The 25906-nt window shown below is 41.1% G+C and overlaps 2 protein-coding genes across 2 annotated transcripts in view; both read left to right on the top strand.

The window, feature by feature from the left end:
* Nucleotides 1-1790: 1790 nt before the first annotated feature.
* On the top strand, nucleotides 1791-8107 carry LOC108926583 (tubulin beta chain-like). The gene is made up of 4 exons (XM_018739331.2): nucleotides 1791-1964; nucleotides 5353-5461; nucleotides 5701-5811; nucleotides 5951-8107. The coding sequence occupies exons 1-4, from the start codon at nucleotides 1908-1910 to the stop codon at nucleotides 7006-7008; spliced, it is 1335 nt and encodes a 444-aa protein (XP_018594847.1). The 5' UTR covers nucleotides 1791-1907; the 3' UTR covers nucleotides 7009-8107.
* A 9370-nt stretch (nucleotides 8108-17477) lies between these two features.
* The window catches only part of LOC108926579 (sodium/potassium-transporting ATPase subunit alpha-3-like), a 28880-nt gene continuing 20451 nt past the window's right edge, over nucleotides 17478-25906 (top strand). The window contains exons 1-4 of the mRNA XM_018739319.2: nucleotides 17478-17754; nucleotides 17879-17964; nucleotides 24109-24225; nucleotides 24311-24370. Of these exons, the coding sequence (XP_018594835.1) occupies nucleotides 17959-17964; nucleotides 24109-24225; nucleotides 24311-24370 (183 nt within the window). The 5' untranslated portion in view covers nucleotides 17478-17754; nucleotides 17879-17958. The remainder of the gene's footprint in view (nucleotides 17755-17878; nucleotides 17965-24108; nucleotides 24226-24310; nucleotides 24371-25906) is intronic.

Here is a 25906-nt window from a genome sequence, read left to right as displayed (position 1 = left end):
GAACAAGCTGACACCGAAAGGGACCAACTGGCACCAAACTGCTGCCTGTAATGTGGCGCTTTCTTGCATAGGCCGTTTCAGCATTTAGACATTCTTAAACACTCTATTACAAAACCATATAGGCATAGCAAAGCTTTAGAATCAAGTTTTCATTCCACACTTCCCTCCCAAAAATTCAGGAGTTATAACTAGTAAACTGGTTGTGCATTTGAGTGGATGTTTACTGTACTTTCCATTTGGCCTTAGTCTGCCGTAGGGCCTCCACCTGTCATTAGTGAAGTTGTCAAGCCCCTCAAAAACTAGAAGGAATGCAAGCAGCTGCAATTGAAGAGAGGTTAGGCACTTTGCAGCTACAGCAAATGTTAGTGTGTGCTTGTCATTATGGGAGGTTGAGCAGATGATTTCAAAGGTGGTTGGGACTATAGGGTTGTGTAACCTGGAGGCTGCTGAACATATATTAAGGCATGAACATCGTTTCGAAAGGGAACACATTAAAATACATGCCTTAAATTGCTTTACAACGTAAACTGGGATACTTTGATTCAGTTTATTTCAGCAGAGCATTCTTCTCAGCAGAGTGACACAGTAATTTGAAAGACAAACAGGTAAAATAGTTGCAGAAATTGAGATGTTGCCTTTCTGTGTTGACAAGTAATCTGGGCTGGAGCTGGTATAGAGGAAAACAAAAAGCTTCCGTTGAAGACAAAGAAAAAAACAAACCTCTGGGTGTCCAAGAGGCATGTCTGTCATTTTGTTATTGATCACAACACTCAAGAATACAAGGCTGCAGCTGTAAACACTTTCAAAGTGAGTTGAATGAAGACGGTTCCCACTGATCTATTTTGTTTCTCTGCTATATGTTCCCATTATAAGTGTAACTGTTTCTATTTGACAGCCGAGTAATGTCTGGATGTTGAAACGTAGGTCACTTTTACAGAACAAACAGAAGTTTTGGAAGAGAGTGGTGAAAAAGTTAATAATTAAAAATTAAAAAAACTGAAATTTTTGTATCTTTGAAAATTCACAACTTGAATCTTTGTAACCCAGGCGCGATGGTGTGCTAGATCACATTTATTCATTTAGATAGCTCGCTTGTCTCTAAAAAGATACACAACGATTGACTTGTAGGCTATTTAACTGACACTTTTGTCCAAGGTGACTTAAGCGTTAGATGCGCTGCACTAAATTCCCTACAGTCATTCAACCATTAATATAGCAGAGCAATGAGGCACCATGGCTCACTCAGATATTTGGAGAGGCCAACCACCCTAGAACACGTCTTTGGAATGTGGGTGGACATCAGAGCATGTGGAGAAAAGGCACGTGAGCACGGGGGAACATACAAAGTCCGCAAAGTTAGGTTCCGTCCACGTTCGAAACCATTACCCATAATGCCAATCGCCCACTTCAGATTGGCAGCATAAGGAAATATCACTTATTTCATTCATTGCAGTTTCCTTCGGGATCAAGTGTCATGGTGATACATTGTTTTGTGTTCACTGAGCCGTCGCTATGCCTTTTAGGCTCCCGTATTTCCAAGCTGTCATGCGTACTATTATTTAAGTAAAACCTTTTGCTTAATCACTTTATCGAACTTTAGAAATAAAAACGTGAAGCCTTCACCCACTTCCGGCCCTTACAGTCCCCCCTTGGAAACCCCTTCACTATCAGCAATTACCCAATAACCAATAACGTTAGAGCTCGTGCGAGTTCCATTGTCCATAGCCAATCACAAGTTCCAGGCTCTTTCTGGCCACCCTCCAGATATATAAAATCTTTGTCCCGTTATAAACGCAGCATAAGGTGTCGGCTAGTTCTTGGTCAGTACGGGCAGTGTTAGGGATTGAGTATTGACTATAAAATATTTTTTTCTCCCTACATTGTTAAAAGTAAGTCCCAGTTAGAAAATGAGAGAAATCGTGCACATTCAAGCTGGCCAATGCGGTAACCAAATTGGAGCTAAGGTAAGAATTTGTGTGGTATGGACTGGGTAAGAAATCAATTCTGACACCATCATCAGCAGTCTGAGTTAGTTGTAGCAGGGAACAGTTGCACGTGGATAATTTTATGTATGCAATGATTTTGTATTTAATTGATTTAAATCTATATTGACGATAAGTGGGGGTAACATTGTTTTTTTTTTCACATTTGTGATGATTTAAGAAAATAACTGGAAATAAATGATATACGATATAGACATCTTGGAAGCGCGCATAGCGGCCGGTCTTGTTCTGGCTGTGATTTTCATAGGCATTTTGCCAGTCCCCTCCCCCCCTTTCGCCTTTGCCCCTCCTTCATTCTGTTAATTCATTTAATTTTTAACTTTTGTGTTACGTTCGGTTTGACACGTTTGAATTAAAAAAAAACAAAAATCCACGAGCCATCATTAAGTGGTTCATTCACTTCGATAGAAAGTGGGGGATTCCTTTCCTTTCTTTGTGTCTGGCGCGACGAGGCGTGTGCGGCGCGCCGCGAGCTGCACAAAACGCGCGGGCGTGGCCGTCTCGGGGTGTGCTGCTGGGAAGCGCTCCCGTTACCTCACTACTGTGACTATTACAGACTGCACGCGAAGGAGAGGAAAGAAAGAAAAGAGGAAAAAAAAAAACCCTCTATTTTCCTTCTTGGAACAGCCGGTGTTCGTAAGCAAAAAGATCGTGGAACCTGCACGTTTGTCTCCTTTAAATAGTCACCATTGTGTAAGGGCACTGTAGAGGCCGCTGTCCGTCCTCAGTCTGTGTGTGTGTGTCGGTCTCGCGCACACGGCACAGCCATACCCGATGATAAATGGGGGACACGGGAGATGATGATGACCCAGTTCAGTTTTCAGTCTAATGTTCCAGTTCTGCTGGACTGTTTTTTTTTTGTGGGAGGCTGTGTTGCGTATAAAATGTAAGGCATTATTAGTCTTGCTCAGTTGCAGTAAATTTGGCAGCAGTGCTGTGCCACGCCTCAGTCTCGGATATCGGTGCACTTTCTTGAAATTTAGTGTGACTGAAATGAATGTTAACTGTCTTTCCAGGATTGGCTACAAGCCACTGCAACCTTGAAATGGGGAAGGAATATCTGGAATATTGTGCTAAAAGAGACATAGTCATGTGCAACCACCACCACCACCCCCCTCCCCCATGAATGTAATGCTTTCTTGAAAACCCTTTGAAGGTGTGTCCACAATTTGAAAATGAAATTAGTTTTAATGTGTAAAATTAATGTGTTCCTGAGTCCCTCATGTTAAAATATCATAATTCCCTTAAATGACAGTCCTGGCCAGTGTAATCAATTCTACAGTATCTTTTAAAAATTGACAAATGTAATTACAAATGTGTGTGTATATGGGGAAAAATAAAAACTGCCCGTTTGATCTGTTGTTTGTTTGCAATGAGGGGCACATTTTCTTCCGAATAAAGCCTTTTAATGATGCCAAAAGGCAAAAGTGTAATTTCTCAGCTAGTCTGACAAAGCCAAAGGTAAGTGTAACAATATTAAATACTTTTGTCAGCTTAAAAATTTGACTAGTTGAAAAATTTAATAAAGTACAGTAATGTTGTAATTAAATTGAGGTTAACTAATTTATCCTGTTTTAGAATTTAACACTTTAATAATGCAAAAAAGGGGGGTCCACTGCAACTTAAATTCAAGCCACACTCAAGGATTTAAAAAAAAAAAAAAGTTGGTAATCTTGCTTTTTTGAGGCAAAAATCATCTATCATATCACAAGGCAGCTGCCTGTCATTCTCATGGCTAAACGCTGAGTATTGACAGTCTGCTGAGACATTGTGCCATGGAAGACTTCAGAAAATCTCTATTCATTGGGAGAATGCATGCAATTCTGAGCACTTTCTTTCTTGATGAAAGAAGCTCATGTTCTAGTGCTGATTTTGTTTTTGGAGGTTCTTCATTTACATGAATAGGTCTTTCCAGTCAAGGTCAGCCTCCCCTACATTGCTAGAGGCTACAGAGAATACACTTTATTAGGTTTTATCAGTTTATATGTTGAATACACATGCCTGCATACAGTCTGTGTAAGTTATGGTTTCTCTCAGTTTAACTTGCCTGCAGTACAATCAGTCACTCCAGATAAAGTTCTCTGAGCATTTGGTCCTAAGTACTTCAGAAGAGTCCCTGTGCAGATTCAATAAGTTAGTGAGCAAAAGCGCATTATTGGAGAAGAGCTCTTGTAACATTATCAGTAACAAGATATTGATCATCCCTCAGCCTGCAGTGCAACATTTGGGGCAGCTAACTGTTGTTGAAACCTGACACAGGCTAAGTCAGTCAGCTCATGTCTGGATACCCAGGCACTGTTGATTCACTGTCACTCTTAAAAGATGTCAGAATTTTTTTTAAATAGGCTCCCTTAAATTTTAGTGTCTATGAGGGGTCAGATGTTAAGTTTAGGATGTTCCGATCATTTTGCCTTAGTGGATTCTCCACCTGCATCCCATGTATTTCAGTGGGCAATATATACTGACTCTAAGCAAAAATGTATGACCAAGATGGGGGTCCATTGACTTGTGCTAGTTTCTGGTCTTTGTTTTTTGTATGACCTAATTTCTTTCACTTTTTTCCATCTTTATGGTTAATATATTTTCTTTAGCATATATGTAATTTACACATTCCATTTGTTTAATTTGAATATTTAAGATTTCTTAAATGAGTACTCCTAGACTTTTATTTGGAGTTTTACCTTGTTATGCAGAAATAAGGCATGAATGTTAAATTCTAAAATACAGATTACAAAGGACATTTCATCTGTTCCATAGGAATATGCAGTGTGTTAAGTCTTTTATTGAATTTTTAGGTATTTTTCTCCATTGTAATTTAAATTTAGAGTCACTGACAATGAATAGACTTGGGTATTAAACATAATCTGCTAAATAACAAAGGTCCATTATTTAATGACCTCATTTTCAGTCACGTGTATTTTACGTATTGCATAATGCTTGAACTATTTTGCACTGTTTTGTTTGTTATATAAACTTATAAATGTCTGAACTGTGGCCTCATCTCTATGCTGAAGATCAACAAGTATAACTGAACAGTTAAGTGACTAGTAACTAGTAGAGTACAAAAATTGAGTGGTAACATTCTGACTCAATGCAGCATGGCATGAATCCATATTTCCAACCCTAGGTTTTGTACATGACCATTTATTGATATTAGCTTGTTTGTGGTGAAAACTGAGGTGCTTTTACAGAAGTCTTAAGTGAGGACAGCTAGTTGTCTTTGGCCCTTTAAACTTAGGATTCTATTAAGCTGTTGTGAAGCGTGTACATAAGTGTAGCTTTTGAACAGTAAATAGTTCTGTTAAACTTTGTATTTTTGGTTTACCTGTATTACCCTTTGTCTTTCAAGTTCTGGGAGGTGATCAGTGATGAACATGGTATCGACCCCACTGGCACCTACCACGGTGACAGTGACCTGCAGTTGGACAGGATCAGCGTCTACTACAATGAAGCAACAGGTAGTGCATGTCCCTTCAATGGTATGAGGGGAAAAACTAGAAATATTGTACCCAGTGTTTCTTGTGGCACTACCAATGTAAGTGTTGACTCTGATGGGTAGGATATTTTTCTGGAAAGGGGATGTCATCCAGTATTCTGGATTTCTAGCACCCATTCACCTGATGGCCTGCCTTGAAGTCCGTGTATCCCTGCAGTATTGAGCTGGTGCGTGTGTTTTTTCCTTCTATTCATCATGGAGGTGGCAAATATGTGCCCAGAGCCATCCTGGTGGACCTGGAACCTGGCACCATGGACTCCGTGAGATCTGGACCATTTGGACAGATCTTCAGACCTGATAACTTTGTATTTGGTAAGTTTCATTGGTGAGATGGAGTTGGAATGGGGTTACATTTTCACTTTTGAAAGGACAGCATGATTTGATGCAATTCTTCTTTTTAATACATTAATTATTTTTGTTCTGTTTTCTCATTCACTTGTAACCTTCACAGGCCAGAGTGGAGCTGGTAATAATTGGGCCAAAGGCCATTACACTGAAGGAGCTGAACTAGTAGATTCTGTTTTGGATGTGGTCCGCAAAGAATCTGAGAGTTGCGACTGCCTGCAGGGTTTCCAACTCACGCACTCCCTTGGTGGCGGCACAGGCTCTGGCATGGGCACCCTGCTCATCAGCAAGATCCGAGAAGAGTATCCTGATCGCATCATGAACACCTTTAGTGTAGTACCTTCCCCCAAGGTGTCAGACACGGTAGTTGAGCCCTACAATGCTACACTTTCAGTACACCAGCTGGTTGAGAATACAGATGAGACATACTGCATTGACAATGAGGCACTTTACGACATATGCTTCCGCACACTTAAGCTCACTACACCCACCTATGGGGACCTGAATCACCTGGTCTCTGCCACCATGAGTGGTGTCACAACTTGCCTGCGGTTCCCTGGCCAGCTCAATGCTGACCTCCGTAAATTGGCTGTCAATATGGTGCCCTTCCCACGTCTGCATTTCTTCATGCCAGGCTTTGCACCCCTCACTAGTAGAGGCAGCCAGCAGTATCGTGCCCTTACTGTACCTGAGCTCACCCAACAAGTGTTTGATGCTAAGAACATGATGGCTGCTTGCGACCCTCGCCATGGCCGCTACTTAACGGTGGCTGCCGTTTTCCGTGGCCGTATGTCCATGAAGGAGGTTGATGAGCAGATGCTGAATGTGCAGAACAAGAACAGCAGCTACTTTGTGGAATGGATCCCCAACAATGTCAAGACTGCAGTATGTGACATCCCACCTAGAGGCCTCAAAATGGCAGTTACCTTTATTGGTAATAGCACAGCCATCCAGGAGCTGTTCAAGCGCATCTCTGAACAGTTCACAGCTATGTTTAGACGCAAGGCCTTCTTGCACTGGTACACTGGTGAGGGCATGGATGAAATGGAATTCACTGAGGCGGAGAGCAATATGAATGACCTGGTGTCCGAGTACCAGCAGTACCAGGATGCCACTGCCGAAGAAGAGGGAGAATTTGAGGAAGAGGCAGAAGATGAAGCATAAAGTGTTAGGATATGTCAGGGATTTAAGGGGGGGGGGGGGGTGGTTACAGTTGAATAAAGTGATAAATATTAAAACATTGGCAAAGGATGAAGGAACCACAGGAAGATTGTATTAAATATTAATGCTGCAAATGCCAGTTTGTTTTGTTTAAAAATTATACTCAAAATCAGCTGAGTGAAGAAGTAACAGTTCCTGTATTTCAATTCCATTTGTACGAAGTTTGAAATGTCAGCCACTTAAAAATACAGGAGGAATAATGACCCACAATCAAGTGCAAAAAAACAATCTGTGCATCAAAGGAGAAAAAAAAAAAATCCATAGATTTGGGCGATTGGCGCAAGGGCTGGAATAAGAGAAAATTTACATACACAAAAAAGCTGGCAAACAGAAATGGAAGCAAGAAAAAGGATGTCAAGGAGATGGTTTTTGGAAGATTACTGGAGGAAGTGAAACAGAAGGTGTCTTCATTCTTTTTTTTGTGCCATTACAGAGACTTGCCTTTTATCCTTTATTTCCAGTTGATTTCGTATCAATTTTCCTCATTACTAACTTGTATTTAATTTTATTTGTAGAGTCACTGATCTGTTTGTAGATCATTTAAAATGCATTGAAACAAAGGAAATAAGGTGGGGGGGGGGGGGAAAATGGTTGAGAACTGAAATGAAGCTGTGGGACCATGAGTTTCAGAATGTGAAAATTGAGGAGCATGATTACCAAGGTGGGGATCGCAGCTCAAGTGTTTCTCACTCAGACGCCAACCATCGTCTTGGGGAGGACCAGCTTTTGAGCTATGAGGAGGATGACAAGGACCAGACAGTGCAGAAAATTAATCGAGATGCAAATCTACGCATTTGTTTGTAATGTGTTGTTCTGGTTCATAGGGGAGTTCATTTGATGAAGGATTTTTTTTTTTTTCCCTTTTTTATACCTTTATGTGCTAGCCCAAAATCCTGTTAGGGGAAATTGTCATGAACATCTTCATTCTGTTTCTGGGTTATGCAATCCATCTAATGTTCTTTTTAATTTTCATTTGCGTTAAATGTTTCTTCATTTTGGGAAGCGCTGAACCTCGGAAGTAATAAAAAGCATTTTTCTGAAAGTCAAAACTTTGTTCAGTGTGAGTTTGTCTGTACTCCCTGAGAACGAAAGCCTTTGAAAAATAACTTGGGTATTTTTCTCAAAAGCAATGTACAATTCAGAGTATACTGTACAAAAGTATGTTTCAGGAGAAAGAGCTTTGCGTTTACGTTTAAATATGTTAATTTAGCAGACACTTTTCTGCAAAAGGATGTATAACTAAGCAAAACTGCATTTGCCAATGAAGAGCTACAGCTACAGATGTGCATTTTTTGAAGCACATTCAATTTTTGTAATATTACTTTTTGCATATATTACATGAGTGGCTACATATAAAACTGATAGGGAGTACAAAGGTAATTGTGGTAGAATTAAAGTGGGTCTGAAAGAGATGTTTTGGGACTCTTTTTAAATGTTAGAGGACATCACACTGTTTTGAAGGGGATGGGGAACTCGGGCACCACATCAGAGGCAAAACCAAGAACCTTTGAGGGCTTTTTTTTTTGTTTTAAACCTCTTATACATGGGATCATCAAATGTCCAGAGGTGTATGATAGTAACAGTCCGGCTGGGGCTTAACAAGTAATCAGGTTACAGGAATGGTCTAGCAGATCTATTGAAGGTCTTGTAGTCTGATCCAGGGTCTTGAACTTGATTTGGGCAGCTACAGGAAGCCGATGAGAGACATGAGGTATGGAGAATGTATGGGGACACTTTGGCTTTAGATGCACACACAAGATTAGTTGGTGGAGTTTGCATGTTGTCCTGCATTTATTTGGGTTTCCTCCCACAGTACAAAGATGTGTTTCAAGTGAATTGGTGAGTCTAAATTGCCCGTAGTGTGTGTGACTGTGTTGCATTTTCCTAGATCAGTGATTTACTGTAGGTAGTGTATTGTAGTGCATCTAGCATTGTAAGTCATCTTGAATGAATAGGTATTGGCTAAATACTATATAATGTTCATTGTAAGTCACTTTGGAGACAGTTTACTGAGTTTACATTATTCAACACATATCTCCTTGACCCATTTCATTACAAAGTCCAGTTAATCTGGATTCAAATAGAGTTAAGATACATACGTAAGTAAGATGTAACAAATTTGCAGTTATGTTCAAGTCTTCATAACATCCATCCATCATCAACAACCACTCGTCCCAAGCGGGGTCGCAGGCGATCTGGAGCCGTACCTGGGGCACAAGGCCAAAGGGGGAGGGGACACACCCTGGACAGGACATCAGTCCATTGCAACACACCCCAAGCAGGGCTTGAACCCCAGACCTGCCACACAGCAGGCACCAGCTGAACATCCTGTAGTGCCACGCCCCCCATTGTCTTCATAACACCAGTTTTGTGTTCAGTTGCAGTATAGCAGCAGTTTATTTACTTTCCTGTAGAGGGTAGAAGTTGCTGTTTTCTGTCTTTTGCAGTTGGGATCAGTTTTGGTATCTAATTTCAGTAACAGCATTAGTTTCAGTGGCAAAATTCATTGCAGTTGGTATGGACACGCATATTAATAGCAGCATGATCTCCAGAAATTGTACTTTTCAGGTTTCTGTCATTTAAAGGGCATTATTCATTTCTGAAAATCTGCTGAAGAAGTGAGCTCTCAAAAAGAACCATTAATTTGAATGGCTAATGTGTTCCCTTCTAATTGTAAAGATTTATGTGAAAAGAAGTTACGAAGTTCCGCAGGGAATATGACATATTTACTATTATAACAGAATTACTATTTGTTTGCTCAAATTAACAGGCTGGAAAAACAACATGGAATGTGACATGCGAAATTTTGTGCACCCTGTCAATCAGTACTAAGTAACACTCCTTTTTTCCAAAATCACACCATTCAACATCTTCTAGCCAGTTAACAGTCTATCTGTTCTTTCTTTAGGAATTTTTTCCACTCGTCTGAGCAGAACACCTATAGTTTGGAAATATTCTTAGGTCATCTCTCATGCCCTGCATGTTTGACATCTACACATATAACATCCAACGCTGGGGACTATGAAGGTCATTCCAAAACTTTAATCTCTTTCTCAAAATAGTTCATGATTGATTTTGAGCTGTTTTTGGACCATTGTCTTATTTCCAACCTCTTTTCAGCTTCAGTTTCTTCACTGGCAGTGGGATATTAGCTTCCCAGATTTGCTGATAACCTAGTACAATCCAATTTTTTCCTCTACCTGCACTCTATTTCTTGTTGGCACGGGCTGTCACTGAACCCGAAATAGATCCATCCCAATGTTCAACAGATGGAAAGGTGTTCTTTTCTTCAGATTGTCCTTTTTTTCCCCAAGCATATCTTTGGTGATTGTAGCAATTTTTCCATTAGATCACAGCACTTGGTTCCAAAACACCTTATTAAGTGTTGGGTTGCATGCTTAAAAAGTTGACTTTTGTGATGATGACATAGCAGATAAGGTTTTCTTCTGAGAACTCTTCCATACAGATTTTGTTTGTCTAAGCAGCACTACACGGCGGTCTGGTGTATCACAACTCCTGTGCCACCAAAACCTTCCTGCAGATCTATAACTATAAGGGTTTTGCTTTGCATACCTTGCATGTCATGCTTAAGTTTGTTCCCCGCAGATGTTGTGTTAACTTCACTTATAAAATCAACAAAGCGTGTAATTTGACTAGGGTTCCAAAACCTTTGCACACATCTATATGTGTGTGAATGTGAGATCTGTGCTATGTATCAATAAGATCATAAATAAAAAGCCATGTCTAGCTGTTTTCTTTAGTGGGATTCCATCTATACCAGGGACATCAGACAGCTGTCAGGGTCACCTCCATTCACATGATCACATGACACAAAACAGGAGGAGGTTGCCTAGCAGCCATTCCTCTCCCTCAATTTTTTTCTGCACTCTTCTGGAAAAAAAAAAAGAATATTGGAAGAAAATAAAAGAAGAGGTAGGAGAATGTGGGTGAAACTCTACCATGGCCATTTCACACAGCAGTCTGTGAGATGCCAAACATTTTTAGGACATCTGGATCCAGAATTCATTCTCACCCAGAAACACCCACAAGTGAGAGTAAGGATTGTAGCATCCCACCCTACTGAGGAAACCCCTGTGGGGGAACAAGGTACTGAGACAGTTATTCACATTTATTCATTCAGCTGACACTTTTCTCCAAGGCAGCTTACAATGTTAAGGTCACAATTATTACATGCTTACAATCATTTACCCATTTATACAGCGGGGTAATTTTACTAGAGCAACTCAGGGTAAGTACCTTGCTCAAGAGTACTATAGCCAGAGGGGGAACTGAACCGGTGACATTTGGGTCCAAAGGCAGTAGCACTACCTACTACACTACCAGCTGCCCCTATTTGATTATTAGAGTTGTGTAATTTGCAGGCTGAATTGTGTTTAACCATGGAAAGGACTGTATGTGTCAGTCCTGGGGTGGGCACCATCCCGCAGGTAAGGCCTGCTTGGGGTATCAACTCCTAGTAAGAAAGCAACGTTCCATTTACCCTCCCAGGCTGTACCTCCTTGCTGCCTTGTATCCTAATAAACTCTGCTTTATGGAAACCACACTTATGTCTTCATTGTCCCCAGCAGTATTTACAGCCACACAAGCTTCAAAATACTTGCCTGTACAGTAAAACAAGGATTGCTTTTAAGTCTTAAAAGCTTCCTAGGGCTGCTTATTTCCCATTTTGTTGACTCATTGCTTCCCCTCCCACTTTTCTCCCCAAAATGTTTTTCAAGTTTCATTTTTTCGATGCTCCAACTGAGCAGCATCACTCAGAAAGTTTCTGTTTTGCTTTTTATTGCACAAGAAATTTTTCTTTACACTGTCACGTCATCTTATTGAATCTCTGTTAAATTTTACCTGTTCTTTCATTCACCGTGTCTCTTCCTGCTATCCTCTTTCTCTTTTTCTGTCCATTACTTATTATGCAGAGATGCAAATTAGATGACACCTCTCTCTCTGTCACTCTCTCTCTGTTCTTTTGCCTGCCCCCCCCCCCCCCCCTACATATTTGACTCCTCAATTCCTTCCTGCCTCCAGCTCTCAGCCCATGCAAGGTCGTTCACAAGGACATCTCCATACACCCTGGTTGGCCACTTTAAAGACACAGATGCTCTGATAAAACATTAGGGAAGAAAGGGTGAAGAGAAGAAAAGGTGGTGGGAAGATATTGCTAGTAAAAATGGTGCAGTAATGCAATGCATGGTGGCAATGACAGTAAGAACATGGTGGACATACATTTAAAGTGGTGCATGCGCTTACCAATAACCGACACTGACATGATGGCTCTTAACATCAAGTGTGTAGTGTAGTGTGTACTGTCCTCTCCGTCCTTCTCTCCCTGTATTGTTGGATGAAAAGATGATGAGGTTGAATCCATCTACTGCATGAAAAGTGGGGAAAATGTTGCTAGACTCCTGTATTAAAAAGCTAGCAGCTGGGGGATTCCTCTGTAAAGATGAGAAAAATTGTGAATATTTGCTTTCTTCTAGGGACACCAACCCATTCAGATAAATGCAGCTATTATTCTTCGGGCTGCAGCTCTGTCATAGTGCCCTCTCTCAGTCTGAGCAGGGTGAGGCATAGCAGAGACTCTCAAAAGCACCGGCGTGATAAAACGAATCAAGATACAGCATATTTGTCCAACAGGGCATAAAAAAATTAGTTGCTTGAAAGAGTAAAACACAGACTTACGTATGTACGACCTACATTGTATTCCTCCACTCCCACAGCAAAACGTATTTTACTGCTTTAAATAGAAAGCCATTTCACTGAAAGCCCTGCTATATCAAAACGAATACATAACCCAGCATTCTTAAGTTCAGAAATGAACCATGTGAGATGTTTTACATCATAGTCCAGGCTGACTGAAAAAAGACACACACACAGGCTGAAACCACTCATCCCAGGCGGGGTCCCAGCAAACCAGAGTCTAACCTGGCAAAATAGGGTATAAGGCTGGAGGGGATGCACCCAGGATGGAACATACCCAGGACAGGCCAGGACTCCAGTCTGGAGCAAGGCACCCCAAGCAGGGCTCAAACCCCAGACCCACTAGAAAGCGGGACTTGGCGAAACCCGCTATGCCAAGCCACCCACTGACTGAAAAAAAAAAACAACAGCACTATTTCCAAAGTTACTGAACAGTGCAAAACTCTAAACTGAGTCAAAATCTGCAGCACAATTAAATGCATTTCAGTTATATTGCTATAATGTTTTCCCGAAACATGATTGCAAGTAGGTTTTATGTGAAGCACAGTGGCAAGTGTTGAATAAATTCATAAATCAATACATCGCACCTCTCACACAACAGTGAGACAGCAGTTCTGCTGGAGCAGTCTAGAACCCATAGCCTCATTTTGCTGAACGTAAAAATCCTGTTTCATACAGATGAACTGCTTTTCAGGTCACTAATATAAAAGATGCAGCAGAAACTGATTGATTCTGTTAGGAAGGAATCTGTTAGAACTGAACTCTAGCTGTATACTTAAGTCTTGAGCTTTCAAAAAACAGATTTATGAAAGAAGAAAAAAAAAAACATATATATATACTGTATCTTCCTCAGCATACCAGTCCCCACAACAAAAAAATGTATATTTTTATGATCTTGGGCTACTTGTGGAACTTTTTTTAACAAACCACTTGTAGGAAGATGTCATTGGCTGCCTTACTTGATAGCCCAATAAAGGAAGATACAAATTTATGTGACACTAATGTTGTCGTACAGAATTCTCTTAAAATATGGAAGCAGATCATGACCTAGTTACAGGACCCTGATACATATTTGGTAGCCCACTATGTAATAGTCATGCATTCTCTCCTTGAAAGACAAGCTTTTCTCTCAAAGGGAATAGAAAGGTATAATAACAATAAGAGACCTTTACAATGACAGCAGGTTTGGATCTTTAGAACAACTTGAAGCCAAATACGCTTTATGAACTTCTAATTTATATAGATTTTTACAAATTAGTGATTTCATAAGAAAATATATTCCGAAGTTTGACAGCTTGCAGACGCACCAAGCACTTGACAGGATCAACAAGCACAAGCCTCTGCATGACGCAGCAGTTTCTTTCTTCCTTAACATATTGTTGGAGGAGGTAGATGCAAATGGAGACAAATTTAAGTTGAATTAAAAAGAACCATCATAAGCTTGGGAGGAAGGTCTTGAGAATATACTGCTCTGTCAGTGCAGGTCACAATATTATTCAGGTCAAAGTTCTGCATAGACTCAATTCTAAATTCTAAATGGGAGCAAAATGCTGTCATAGGCACTTTGGTGGAAACTGAAAATTTGCTGGCTGGCTGGGGTGTGGTGGTTCAGCAGGTTTGGCTGGGTCCCATTCTCTGGGGGGTCTGAGGTTTGAGTCCTGCTTGGGGTGCCTTGCGACAGACTAGGGTCCTGTCTGGGGTGTGTCCCCTCCCCTCCAGCCCTGTGCCCTTCATTGCCAGATTAGGCTCTGGCTTGCTGCAACCCTGCTCAGGACAAGCAGTTTCTGGTTTCAGCCTGTGTGTGTGTGTGTGTGTGTGTGTGTGTGTGTGTGTAAAAAACTTACTCATGCCTACAACCCTTCCTGGGGCATAGGCTGCCGACAAGGGCTCTCCAGGCATCTCTGTCCTGGGCCACTTTTTCCAGTTGTCCCCAGGTGTGGCCCATCCTCTTGGCTTCTGCATCCAGGTGGCGTCGCCATGTGTTTTTTTGGCCAGCCTCGCTTCCTCTTGCCTTGGGGGTTCCACGTGAGGGCTCTTCTTGTAGTGTTTGAAGCTGGCTTCTGCAGGGTATGGCCGATCCATCGCCAGCGTCTCAGGATATCTTCTTCTACTGGTTGTTGTCCTGATCTCTGCCATAGCTCTTGATTGCTGATGATCACGGGCCAGTGGATCCTGAGAATCTGTTTCAAAGAGTTGTTGATGAATGTCTGTATCTTTTTTGTGGTGGTGACGGTGGTCCTCCAGGTCTCTGCTCCGTAAAGCAGGACTGACTTTACGCTGGAGATTCGGATCTTGATCTTGACTGTCAGAACTCTGGACCCCCACACGTTCTTCAGTTGCAGGAAAGCTGCCCTTGCCTTGCCTTGCCTATTCTGACTGTGTGTGAAAATTGCTGTGATAAATATCTGGCACAAGCCATCTCTCTTTATATGCTAATAGCTAAAAAGGTAATATTACAGATGTGGAAATTGTAAACAGTATCCGCTTTTGAAATTGGGGTGAGGTAACTTAGCAGCTTACTCCACTTGGAAGAGGTAAGATATACCGTGTCGGACAGACTTACCACTTTTGCTAAAATGTGGAAAGAAATGAAGGACTACTTAAATAGTGACAAAAATGTAGATATACATTTAGTAGGATGATGAATAAGACATGAATATTGAATTTTTTTAAAAAAAGTTAATTCACAGTGATGACTGTGGGATTGTGACCCATGAACACTACTAATATTATTATTGAATGTTTGATCAGTTTTGATAAACATCCACAAAATGACAGGACTCAGATGTTTAATGTTATAGGTGTTAAATTTTAAAAATGTTTTTAAATGTAAATGCATTATTGATTTTTATACATTCAAATATTTTTAATAGTGGAACATGTCTATGTTCATAGTTTTTTTTTTCTGTGCTGTATATGAAAAATCCAAATGACATGGTGTCACAGCAAGTAGTGCTGCTGTCTCACAGCATCTGGGTGGTTCAAGAGAACGTGGGTTCGATCCCCACTCAGTCTGTTTGGAGTCTGCATGTTCTCCCTGTGTCTGCGTGGGTTTCTTCTGGGTGTTCTGGTTTCCACCCACAGTCCAAAGACATGCTGTTCAGGTTCCTGCATAGTGTGTGACTAACACAGAGAGAGTATTTCACTGATGATGAGTGACCCACTGTAAGTAGTGTATCTAGCAGTGTAAGTGACCTTGGGTGTATGGGCTAGTAACACTACATAGTATCCATTGTAAGTCACTTGGGAGAAAAGCATCTCCTAAGTGAAGAAATGAATTTTGTTTCACAGTGAGCAGAAGGGAAGCCTGCACACACACACACATTTTCTGAACCACTTATCCCATACGGGGTCACAGGTAACCAGAGCCTAACCCGGCAACACAGGGCATAAGGCTGGAGGGGGAGGGGACACACCCAGGACAGGACGCCAATCCATCGCAAGGCACCCCAAGCAGGACTCGAACCCCAGACCCAACGGAGAGCAGGACTGAGGTTCAACCCATTGCGCCACCGCACCCCCGCGGGAAGCCTGCAGAATTGTTTAATTTGTAAATATAGAAAATGGCCCACTTTTACTGTGTTTCACAATATTTTTTTTGTTTAACTTCATAGGACCAAGTTATGGGGTGTTACAAAGAAAACTGTCAAACCGTGCATTTTTGTTTAGGACGAAGCACAGCAGTGCTTTGCAGAGTGAAAGACGTAATAAGCAGTGAATTAAATCTCTGTTGATGTAAAATTACCATGTCACTAAGGAAAAAAAAAAAAACATTGTACTGAATAATTGACATATAATCTTGGGCAACCATGCTCAACTACAATGCACGCATTCACTCTCTCACACTATTCATAGGGGTGTGGTAGTACAAAGCCTATTTGAGAAGCATAGGGTACCCAGCTTATCAGCGTGCACAATAGACACAATTCTAGGCTATCACAGGTTCAAGGCACCTGTACTACCCACTGTGCCACTATCCCACTCAATTGCAAGAGAAATTGTGAGAGAATCTTTTTGGTACCAGATGATGGCACCTAAAAGATGATATTGTCACTTGGTTCAGCATCACAGCACACATTACATGAGTACCTATATTGTGTATATTTGATGAGGTGCCCCTTGCCCGCTCACACATTGTTACATCTGACCTGCTAACTTTTTGAGTAATGACCCAACTCTCATCCCAGTGAAGTTCAGAAGAGATGAACTGTACACAGCTCTCAGAAATAAAACCTGGGACAGGATTATGGATATTATTGTATCTGTAGCCTTTTCTTGTGGACTGCATTTTTGTTTTCTCCAAGTTGTTAGTTCCCTGGATAAAAAGAGAGATATGTATTGGGAAATGTTTACTCTGAGTTTATATTTAAAAATTACTCATGTTTTTTTTTTCCCCTACATAGATGCTTCAGATATGCAGATTTGTAAATCGGAATGAGCAACCTTCAAGTTAATATCCCGGGTGGGATTATGATAAATGACCTCCCGGAAAAAAAGTAAAAGTTAACTCTTAACACGCCCACTCAGCCCGATGAGCCCAGGAATACTGCAGTAAAATAGGCGGGGCCATGTCGCCAGCAGATTGCCAGTCTGCAGTCCTTTACTGAGCAAACTGGCCAACGGACGCGTCGCTGGAAGCTATCGAGCGCTTCTGATTGGAGGAGCAAAGGGCTCGTGAGGCGGTCCCTGCGGCGCGCAGCTTCTGATGCTCGCGCTATCAGTGCCGCGTATCCTACACAGTCATTGGCGCTTCTTTCGGCGGCGGAGTGCTGCACCTTGCAGTACCACGGAGGAAGACCGAATTAAAAAAAAAAAACAACAAAACACAATTAAGCAGCACAGCTCCTAGTTAGTTCATCGGTTTCACTGCGACTGCTGGCAGTGGTGGGCGAGAGAAGCACTCCCATCCTTGTGGCTCCGCTGCCTCATATTATAATAAAACACACAGATTGTGTTTTTAAAGCCTCTCAATAGGTACTAGATGATAACGTCTTCTGACGCCGTTTTAATGAGTAATATTTTTCCCTTATTTTGCCTGTTCTTCGAAGGTCTTTAACACATGCCTGACTGTTGAACGAGAACCTCGTTTTGTTTGCAGTTTCACCATTTTACGGAGTCATTCTCTACGAATCGAGATAGCCGTTCATCAGCCGAAGAAAACCGACTGACATCGGTACAATGGGGGTAAGACATGTTGTAACTATTACATACTTAATTGTATACTTGTGAACGTGCAATTTTAGTAGTCTGTAAAGCCGTTCATTCTAAATTTTAAAATATCATATGCTACATGATACGCTGTATGTATTTATGTACTTGGTTAGCAGGTTCGTAGAAATGATTACTGTAATGTGTTGAATCACTGTGGAAGTGCCTTCACCTGTTAAGTCTTCCCCAGGTGTGTTGTGTCCATGAAATCATGACGCCATTGAGACATTGCTGCATTGTGATTGTCGCCGGCGCGCGCTTCGCCAGTTGCGTCAGGTCTGTCTTTATGCCACGGCGCTGCCGGAGCTCGTAGCCGAGCGTCCTGGCTAGGAGGGCACGTTTTGGGTTTTATTTCGTCCCATCTTTAAAAAAAAAAAAAAAAAAAAAAATGTCGGCCTTGCTTACTTCTCTTCTTCCTTTTGTGCGCTTCACACCGCATAATAAATATCGACGTGGTATCACATCAAAGTAAATTCAACGTGACTCCGTCAGTCTTCGGTTGTATGCTATGCAGTCGCTAGTCAACGGAACAATATTTATATGGCATAAATACAGTATTTGGAAAGACTATAGAGAAAACGCTCTTGCATACCTAACAAATAATGACCGTCAGGATTAATTTTAATCTCCGTCGAGTGCCGTCATGATCGGATGTTCATCATGGCTAGACGTGATTTTTACATTTAAGACCTCCCTGCTTTAAGAGCCGACTTTGCCCATTATTTGGACTACAGCGTGCATTATCTCATATCCAGATCACATAGGGAAAAATCTAGAGGTTGAAAATATCATATGTTTTGGACCGAATGTCATAACAAGGATTCCAGTCAAGCGCTGGTATCGTCTCTACAGACAGACAAAATGGTTGCGTGTACGTGTTTGAGAGAGTGGTGTGTTGGGGGGGCTTTCTGTCTTGTTTCAAGAGCTCTCGGAAATATCTAATATGTGCACTTTATTAACACAATGTTTCTCCTTACTAAAAGCAAGAGAAGTCTTATGTGTTCATATAAAAAATAGGGGTGGTGTGACATCCATGGCAAGGAACTTGAATGGCACACGCATAGCCTCTACTTTCGTTGCTGAATTTGCTGATCTCAGTGGAGGCCATTTTGAGGTGAAACAGCCATTAGCTGTAGATATGTCCCCTTCCCCAAAAACCCAAAAGGACATAACTTGGAGCTGGGAGAATGAAAGGGAAAGAAAATATGTATATAGTTGTCCACGTCTTAATTTTGAAGAGCTTTCCGTGTGTGTCGCTTTAAAAGGTGGTGAAATTTTTACTTTGAAATGACACCTCTAAGGATAAAAACGTTCATCCTTGATAAGGATGTCGGATAAAGAATAATGATGGAACCAGAGAGTGAAGTGCTTAAACAGGCACATTTGTAATGCAAATGCTGCCCCATGGTCTTCTGATAATGTAATGCCCTTGACAAGCAAAATATTGTTCCTGCTGTAGAGGACCCTATTAACTGTATAATATACTGTGAGAATATACTGCTTTGATTAAACACAGGTAATCAATATATTTCTGTGCATACAGCCACAGGGTGGCAGATGCTGACAGTGATATCTTACAGGTAACCTTCTGAAATGCAGGGATTTTTTTTTTTTTTGGCAAGGGTGCTCTCATCCAGAGCTGAACTAGTAACGTGTGGTAGGCCATAACATTTAATCACAGACACAGCTGTAAATTGTGTATTCGTCTGTGGTTGAGTAAGAGACAACAACAGCATTAAGCACTCTGTGATGTGATGGGCCGAGTACCAGTAGGTTAGCTATGGAATGGAAGTTTGGAGTAGATCCTTTTTTGTGCAAAATTCTGATGAGAAACCTTAACTGTGCTCTCAGTTGGTTACAGGTAAAGATTTGAAAAAAGTGTGTTCACAGCTTTTGGTTACAGCTCCTGTACAGTATATGAGCTGTGTTGATTTTCCTCGCTGAGTATAAATCATTTGGAATTGGAACCTAGCTAATTGTACTGCAGGGTAACCTCAGTCTAACTGGTCAGTGATTTGTGTGTAATTTGAGATCTTTACTCTAGATACTTGGCAAACTATTCACTGCACATATGTCAGGGTAGTAATCTCTTGTCACCGCATTAGTATGAGGCACTGTTGACAGGAACTTCTAATCTTTTATATCTGCAAATTTTCCTGGGATTATGTAATCTCTTGCCAGTTAGTATTTCGTCTTGTTCTAGTGCTGACTGCAGAGATTTGTCTCTGCATGTTCATGTGTGTCTGAGTATATGTGTACGAAACTGCTACAGACAAGCTGAGGGGTGTAAGCACAGAAGTACATTAGGTTAGACCCTCAGTCAGGCATCTTATTCCCTTTTGCAGCTCCTTGTTAACAGTCTTTACATTAAAGTCTTGATTCAAATACTCACCCTCATTCAAAAAAAGGTTATAGGTTTTTATCATCAATGTCTCGGTACTTTCTTTACAACACCTGGGTGGGAGATATACCTGTTTGGGTCCATTTCTCACCACTGTTGACAGTGGAACATTTGATGTAGACCTCAAGATGGAGGATCTGGGGTTTGTGTACATAAAGCAGCAGCTGTTAGCAGTATGCCCTCTATTGTCCCCATTGCTGTCCCTGAACCTTCAACCGTAAATAAAACTGGATCACAACAACCTGGGCAGGAGAGGTGAGAACCCAGCTAAAGAGGTACCTTCATGCAATCATCATGGGGAATGTGAGATTGTTAGCGAACAAAATGAATGAACTCTTGGCAAGCATAGTGTGCCATAGAGCCTACAGATACTGTTCTATTATGTGCTGCACAGAAACTTGGCTGAGAAGAAATTCCCAACTCTGGTTTTCCTGAATGGATTTTACATTTTATGAGCAGACGGGAGCACCAATAGGACCTTAAAAGAGGAGGGAGGACTGGCTGTTTTTATAAAAAGAAAGATGCTGCAACAAGGGATATGTTGCAGTGAACATCAAGGTGTATGTTCCCAATGTTGAACTTCTCACCATCAAGATGACGCCGTACTACTACTTGTAAGAATTTTTGAATGCTGTTTGTTGCTATCTATATCCTGCACTCCAATGATTGACTCAATACACATTTTCTGTAGCAGGCTATAGACCTGGCACCCCAATGCATACTTTGATTTTTGGAAGTTTCAACTATACATAGGACAACAAAATGTGATCTATTATATGGTAACATCAAAGGAGCATAGAGCCCTGCTGCCACCACTTGGCAAATCAGTCAGTCTTACTTCCAGATACAAGCCAGTGATAAAATAGTGTCCAGTGAAGAAGTGGATAAGGGAGGCAGAAGATGTACCACAGAACTGCTTTGAGGAAATGGACTGGAAGATGTGATGTGGGAAGAAAATTGATAGACTCAACTACTCTAGAACTGATTACATTAGGTTTTGTCTTGACACTATTGACCCTGAAAATAGTGCATTACTTTCTTTGCAATAAACTGTGGATCAGAAAAGACTTGGAAGAGCCTACTGAATCAGTAAGAAGCATTTATAGCTGGAGACAGGCTAAGGCTGAAAGAGCTGTGCACGAAAGGGAGTGTGCCTAGAGAGAAGCTGAAATATCGGCTATAGCTACAGACAGTCGAGAATTTGGAATGAGTGATCGGGTCCTTGTCCTGGTGCCTATGGTTGAGAACAAGCTTAGCACTTAAGGACCATACATGACAACCAAAAGGGTACATCATATACAAGGTAAGCAAGCAGGATAAATAAAACTGGACCAGCTATAGCATGTGAATCTGTTAAAATCTGAAAGCATAGCCCAGAAAGTCTTTTTTTTTTTGCAGGAATGCAAGGACAGCCCAAGACCACACTAGTGGTGATGTCCTACCTAAGGACACTTCTTCAAACCTCCTGACAGATAGCTGTGGCAGCACCTGGAAGAACACAGACAAGGGCCTGAGCAACACTGACCACTCCCTGCTAGTCTGCAACCATACTTAAGCATGCTAGGAACTGTAGTCCTATGGACCAGGGGAAGAGCAGCGGCGTAGCACTTATCTAAGGAACCCTTGTGTTTCATTGTCAATTAGTTCTTCTGAGGCTCTTGGAATTTCTGTGTGGCACTAGAGCAGCAATAAAAACATGACCTGGAACAATCTCAGTGCCAAGGCATTCCATCATGCGTCTCCCCATCTGCCTTTTTCTCTTTTGTATGTCACACATTAATGCAAGAAACCCACCTTTCGTCATTGAAGCATTTGTGAGACGGGGTTGGTCAAATTTACTTGTCTTCCTTTAGTTCTAAAAGTCATTTTATTTAATAGTTTTGTTCATTATGAGCAACATGGCTCTGAAAGCAGGTAAATCCTGCTCCTACATCTTTTTTTGATGTCGTATTGCAATTTTATGTTTATGCCTCAAATGAGGACAGATCATCTCTTGCGTGATGTTTAGTCAGTACTGTAAAGGATTTGGATGCTTTGCTGGCATTTTAACTGCCCACTAAATAATCTAAATTTTCACCAACTTTTGACACATTCAGTCCTCCATTATCCTCTAAAGTATGAGCACCATCTCATACTTGAACTATATCCCACCATAAGTTTTTCTTATCCTCATATATCATTGGGCCCATCATACTTTCATCATAGACCACTGTATTGGGAAATTAACTTTCAGGATACTTCCTAAGTCAAAACCATGGAGCTTCTTCTTTTTTGAAAAATGATCTATTTTGTATTTGAAGAAAGAAATTGTACTTTCAAGAAAATCAACATTCACCACTTTTAGCTGCTGCTATTTGGGGTGCAGCAAAAGCCCTAATTGGGGGCATTTTACTGCACAAGCTCATTAAACTATGAACTTCTAAGAGGAGCCATGAAAATCAGAAATAAAGCATACAGAGGAAGAACATGTAGTGCTGTCAAAAAGTATTTACCAAAGAACTTCTGAAGGAAAACTTTTTCAGCGTTAGTTCTCTCTGGCTGTCATCCGTTTCCTTTTCCTAGGGCTGCAATAAAATGTCACAATTGCAAATACTTAAATAAAGCAGTATGAGGTAGATCAAAATGGCTTTTGGGTTTTTGAAACACCTTTTACATTTAATTTAGCAGGCACTATTCTCCCCTCCCCCTCCGGCCTTACGCCCTGTGTTACCGGGTAGGCTCCGGTTCCCCGCGACCCCATATGGGACAAGCGGTTCTGAAAATATGTGTGTGGGTTAAAGAACTATACAACATCACACTGTAATAATAGTCCTATGGAGATCCCCAGGTATCTCAGATACTACTTCAGATTTAACAATCACAATAATAATTACGCCTTGTGAAGGTGTTAGTCTGCTTGCATAATGAAGATATTCAGAATTAATTCACACACACACACACTCACACACACACACACACACACATTTTCAGAACCGCTTGTCCCAGACGGGGTCACGGGGAACCGGAGCCTACCCGGTAACACAGGGCGTAAGGCCGGAGGGGAAAGGGGACACACCCAGGACGGGACGCCAGTCCGCCGCAAGGCACCCCAAGCGGGATTTGAACCCCAGACCCACAGAATTAATTCAAGTTTGTCAAATTCCAGTTTTCTGCAGAATATTTATAGATGTTTGCTTAGGTTGTTAGCGAGATCATATAGGCAGCTGTCCAGGGTGCTAGGAAGACTTGAATTAAAGAGCTGTCCATGGTTCTGGAGTACCTCAGAGTGATGCCCAGGCCCCTGTGCTATAGAGAAGTCTGTAGTGTTGGAAGAACTAATAGTGCACTGCACTCTCAAGTGCTCGACTGAATCAGAAGAAGGTGCTACCTATGATTCTGAACAAAGGGATAATAAACTGCTAATTGTGGTGCTGAACTAAGTCAAAGAGCATAAGCAGCTATGCATGATGATGCTATGAATAAGTTTAGTGGGTCTCCATAGGGAAGAAATAAAATGTATTTTTTAGCCTCATATCCCATGTCTCTAGGGTATGCTCCAGACTGCTGTAAGCTCCAGACTTTGATTAGCATTTAAGGGAAGGAAGTGAGAGAATGATGTTTCTTTACATGTTTGTATGGATGCATTTCTGTCTCAAGGTTACTGTTTTGCTGCAAATATCAAATATACACCTACATTTTCTCTTTGCTTTTTCTCTGAGAATCTGTCCTCTTCCCTGTAGTATGGTAGATCAGACAGCTACCGTGTTGCCACCACACAGGATGGTGACGACAAAGACTCTCCGAAGAAAAAGGCGAAGACCAAGGACTTAGATGACCTGAAGAAGGAAGTTCCACTGGTGAGCATTCCGATACACATTAAACTGTATCGCACTGTAAATATTTTTTACCACACTTCACCTTTGTGCCTGTTTCTTCTCTCAGACAGAGCACAAGATGTCTGTAGAGGAAGTGTGCCGGAAATACAACACAGACATTGTCCAGGTGAGCGTCTATTTCATGTCTCATCTTGAGCCAATAGAGGATCTTTTGGTTAGGTGGAATAGCATGTGGACAGAGTGAATATGCTACCAAAAAATCTGCAGAGACTCAGTGAACCTGTCAGGCCAACATGTACCCAGAACCCTGTGAAGTGATTCCAGCATCTTGTTGCTGAATTCATTCTGTTCTGGAGGCAAAGGAGGGTGCCACCTGGTAGTCGCTTGGTGTATATATCCCCCAGAGTCTGTTGTCACCTTCATCCATTTCACAGGAATGTGCTCACTTGTTGTCTTGCAAATTTCCATTTGCATCAATAACTGATCCCTCCTGAACACTTCTTTCCACAGAGGAATGACATAACAGATGGTACCAGTGTTCTTTTAATGAACTCCGAATACAGTGTTTGCCATGTATTGCAGTGTACTTTTTTATTTGTTTAATTTTCCAGAAGTGTGGTACACGAAACAAGCCAAGGTAATGCAATGGAAAAATTTTCAGAATACAAGAAAACATGATTTGTTAGTCCTTTTCTTTAAAAAGCATCAAAGGAAAAATGTCACCTTGTCAAGATGCAGATTTTTTTGTAGACTGCTTGATATTTATTTGTTGCATTTTTCTTCAGATTCTTACTTTTTCTTACGCTGACTTTATTTTTTTTTTTTAAATCATCAATTTTGTGACCAGTGCTGGGTCATAGCAGTAAACAGGCAAAAGCAGCACAACGGCAACATTTGTCCTAATGAAAGGTCATGTTGGTCCATGGCCTATAGAAGAAGCATCAGGCACAAGGCATGGAACACCTTTAACAGTGAAACAGCCCACCGCAGGGATGCCACACACACTCATTCAGACATTGACATATACGCAGTTAGCGTAACCAGTTCATCTTAAACACTGTGGGAGAAATTGGAACATTTCACTGAAAACACTGGTAGATCATGCAGTTTCCCCACGGGCTGAACCGTTAATGACCCGTGTCCAGACTCACAGTTTAGAAGCTTTGAAGAACCAATGCCATCCTTTGTGTTGTAGTTTCAAAGAGCCTTCTTTTAAATGTTTACATCTTTCTGACTTTAGTTTACTGAGTTGTATGTACTGAATTCACACATTCAAAAATGAATTGAATGAAATAAATGATGTTTTTTAGAAATTATACAAACCTAGTTTTCATGCAGAGACCATATTTACTAGTGACATTGCTGCTACACCAGATGTCGATTTTGCAGATCTTCACCATAACAAAACAGATATTTTGACTGGAAAATGCAGTGCCGTGAAGTACAGTGAACAATCAGTTTTCTTTATTGCAAGTGTGACTTAGGTTGCAAGACTTAGATTTATTGGTTTCTTTGGAATTATTAAATTTTCCAACATATATTCACTCTTAATCACAAATTGCATTTTATTCATTGTTAAAATTTATTCAGTACATGAATGAAACACCACTGGAATAAATTACATGTAAAATTTGTTAATTTCCTAAACATGTATGTAATTAATTCATTTTTCACAGTTAAAGTGTATTGCATTGCATGGGAA

The sequence above is a fragment of the Scleropages formosus genome, chromosome 7 (assembly GCF_900964775.1).
Source record: "Scleropages formosus chromosome 7, fSclFor1.1, whole genome shotgun sequence".
In the NCBI taxonomy this organism is placed as follows: Eukaryota; Metazoa; Chordata; class Actinopteri; order Osteoglossiformes; family Osteoglossidae; genus Scleropages; species Scleropages formosus.
The sequence above is the reverse complement of the archived record's forward strand: the minus strand, read 5'-3'. Positions and strand labels throughout refer to the sequence as shown.

What these genes read in the sequence shown, in the direction of transcription:
- LOC108926583 (XM_018739331.2), top strand. Translation starts at nt 1,908, where the DNA reads ATGAGAGAAATCGTGCACATTCAAGCTGGCCAATGCGGTAACCAAATT. An exon ending in GTAACCAAATTGGAGCTAAG is followed by an intron (nt 1,965 to 5,352) that starts GTAAGAATTTGT and finishes TTGTCTTTCAAG; the next exon opens with TTCTGGGAGGTGATCAGTGA. An exon ending in ACCTGATAACTTTGTATTTG is followed by an intron (nt 5,812 to 5,950) that starts GTAAGTTTCATT and finishes TAACCTTCACAG; the next exon opens with GCCAGAGTGGAGCTGGTAAT.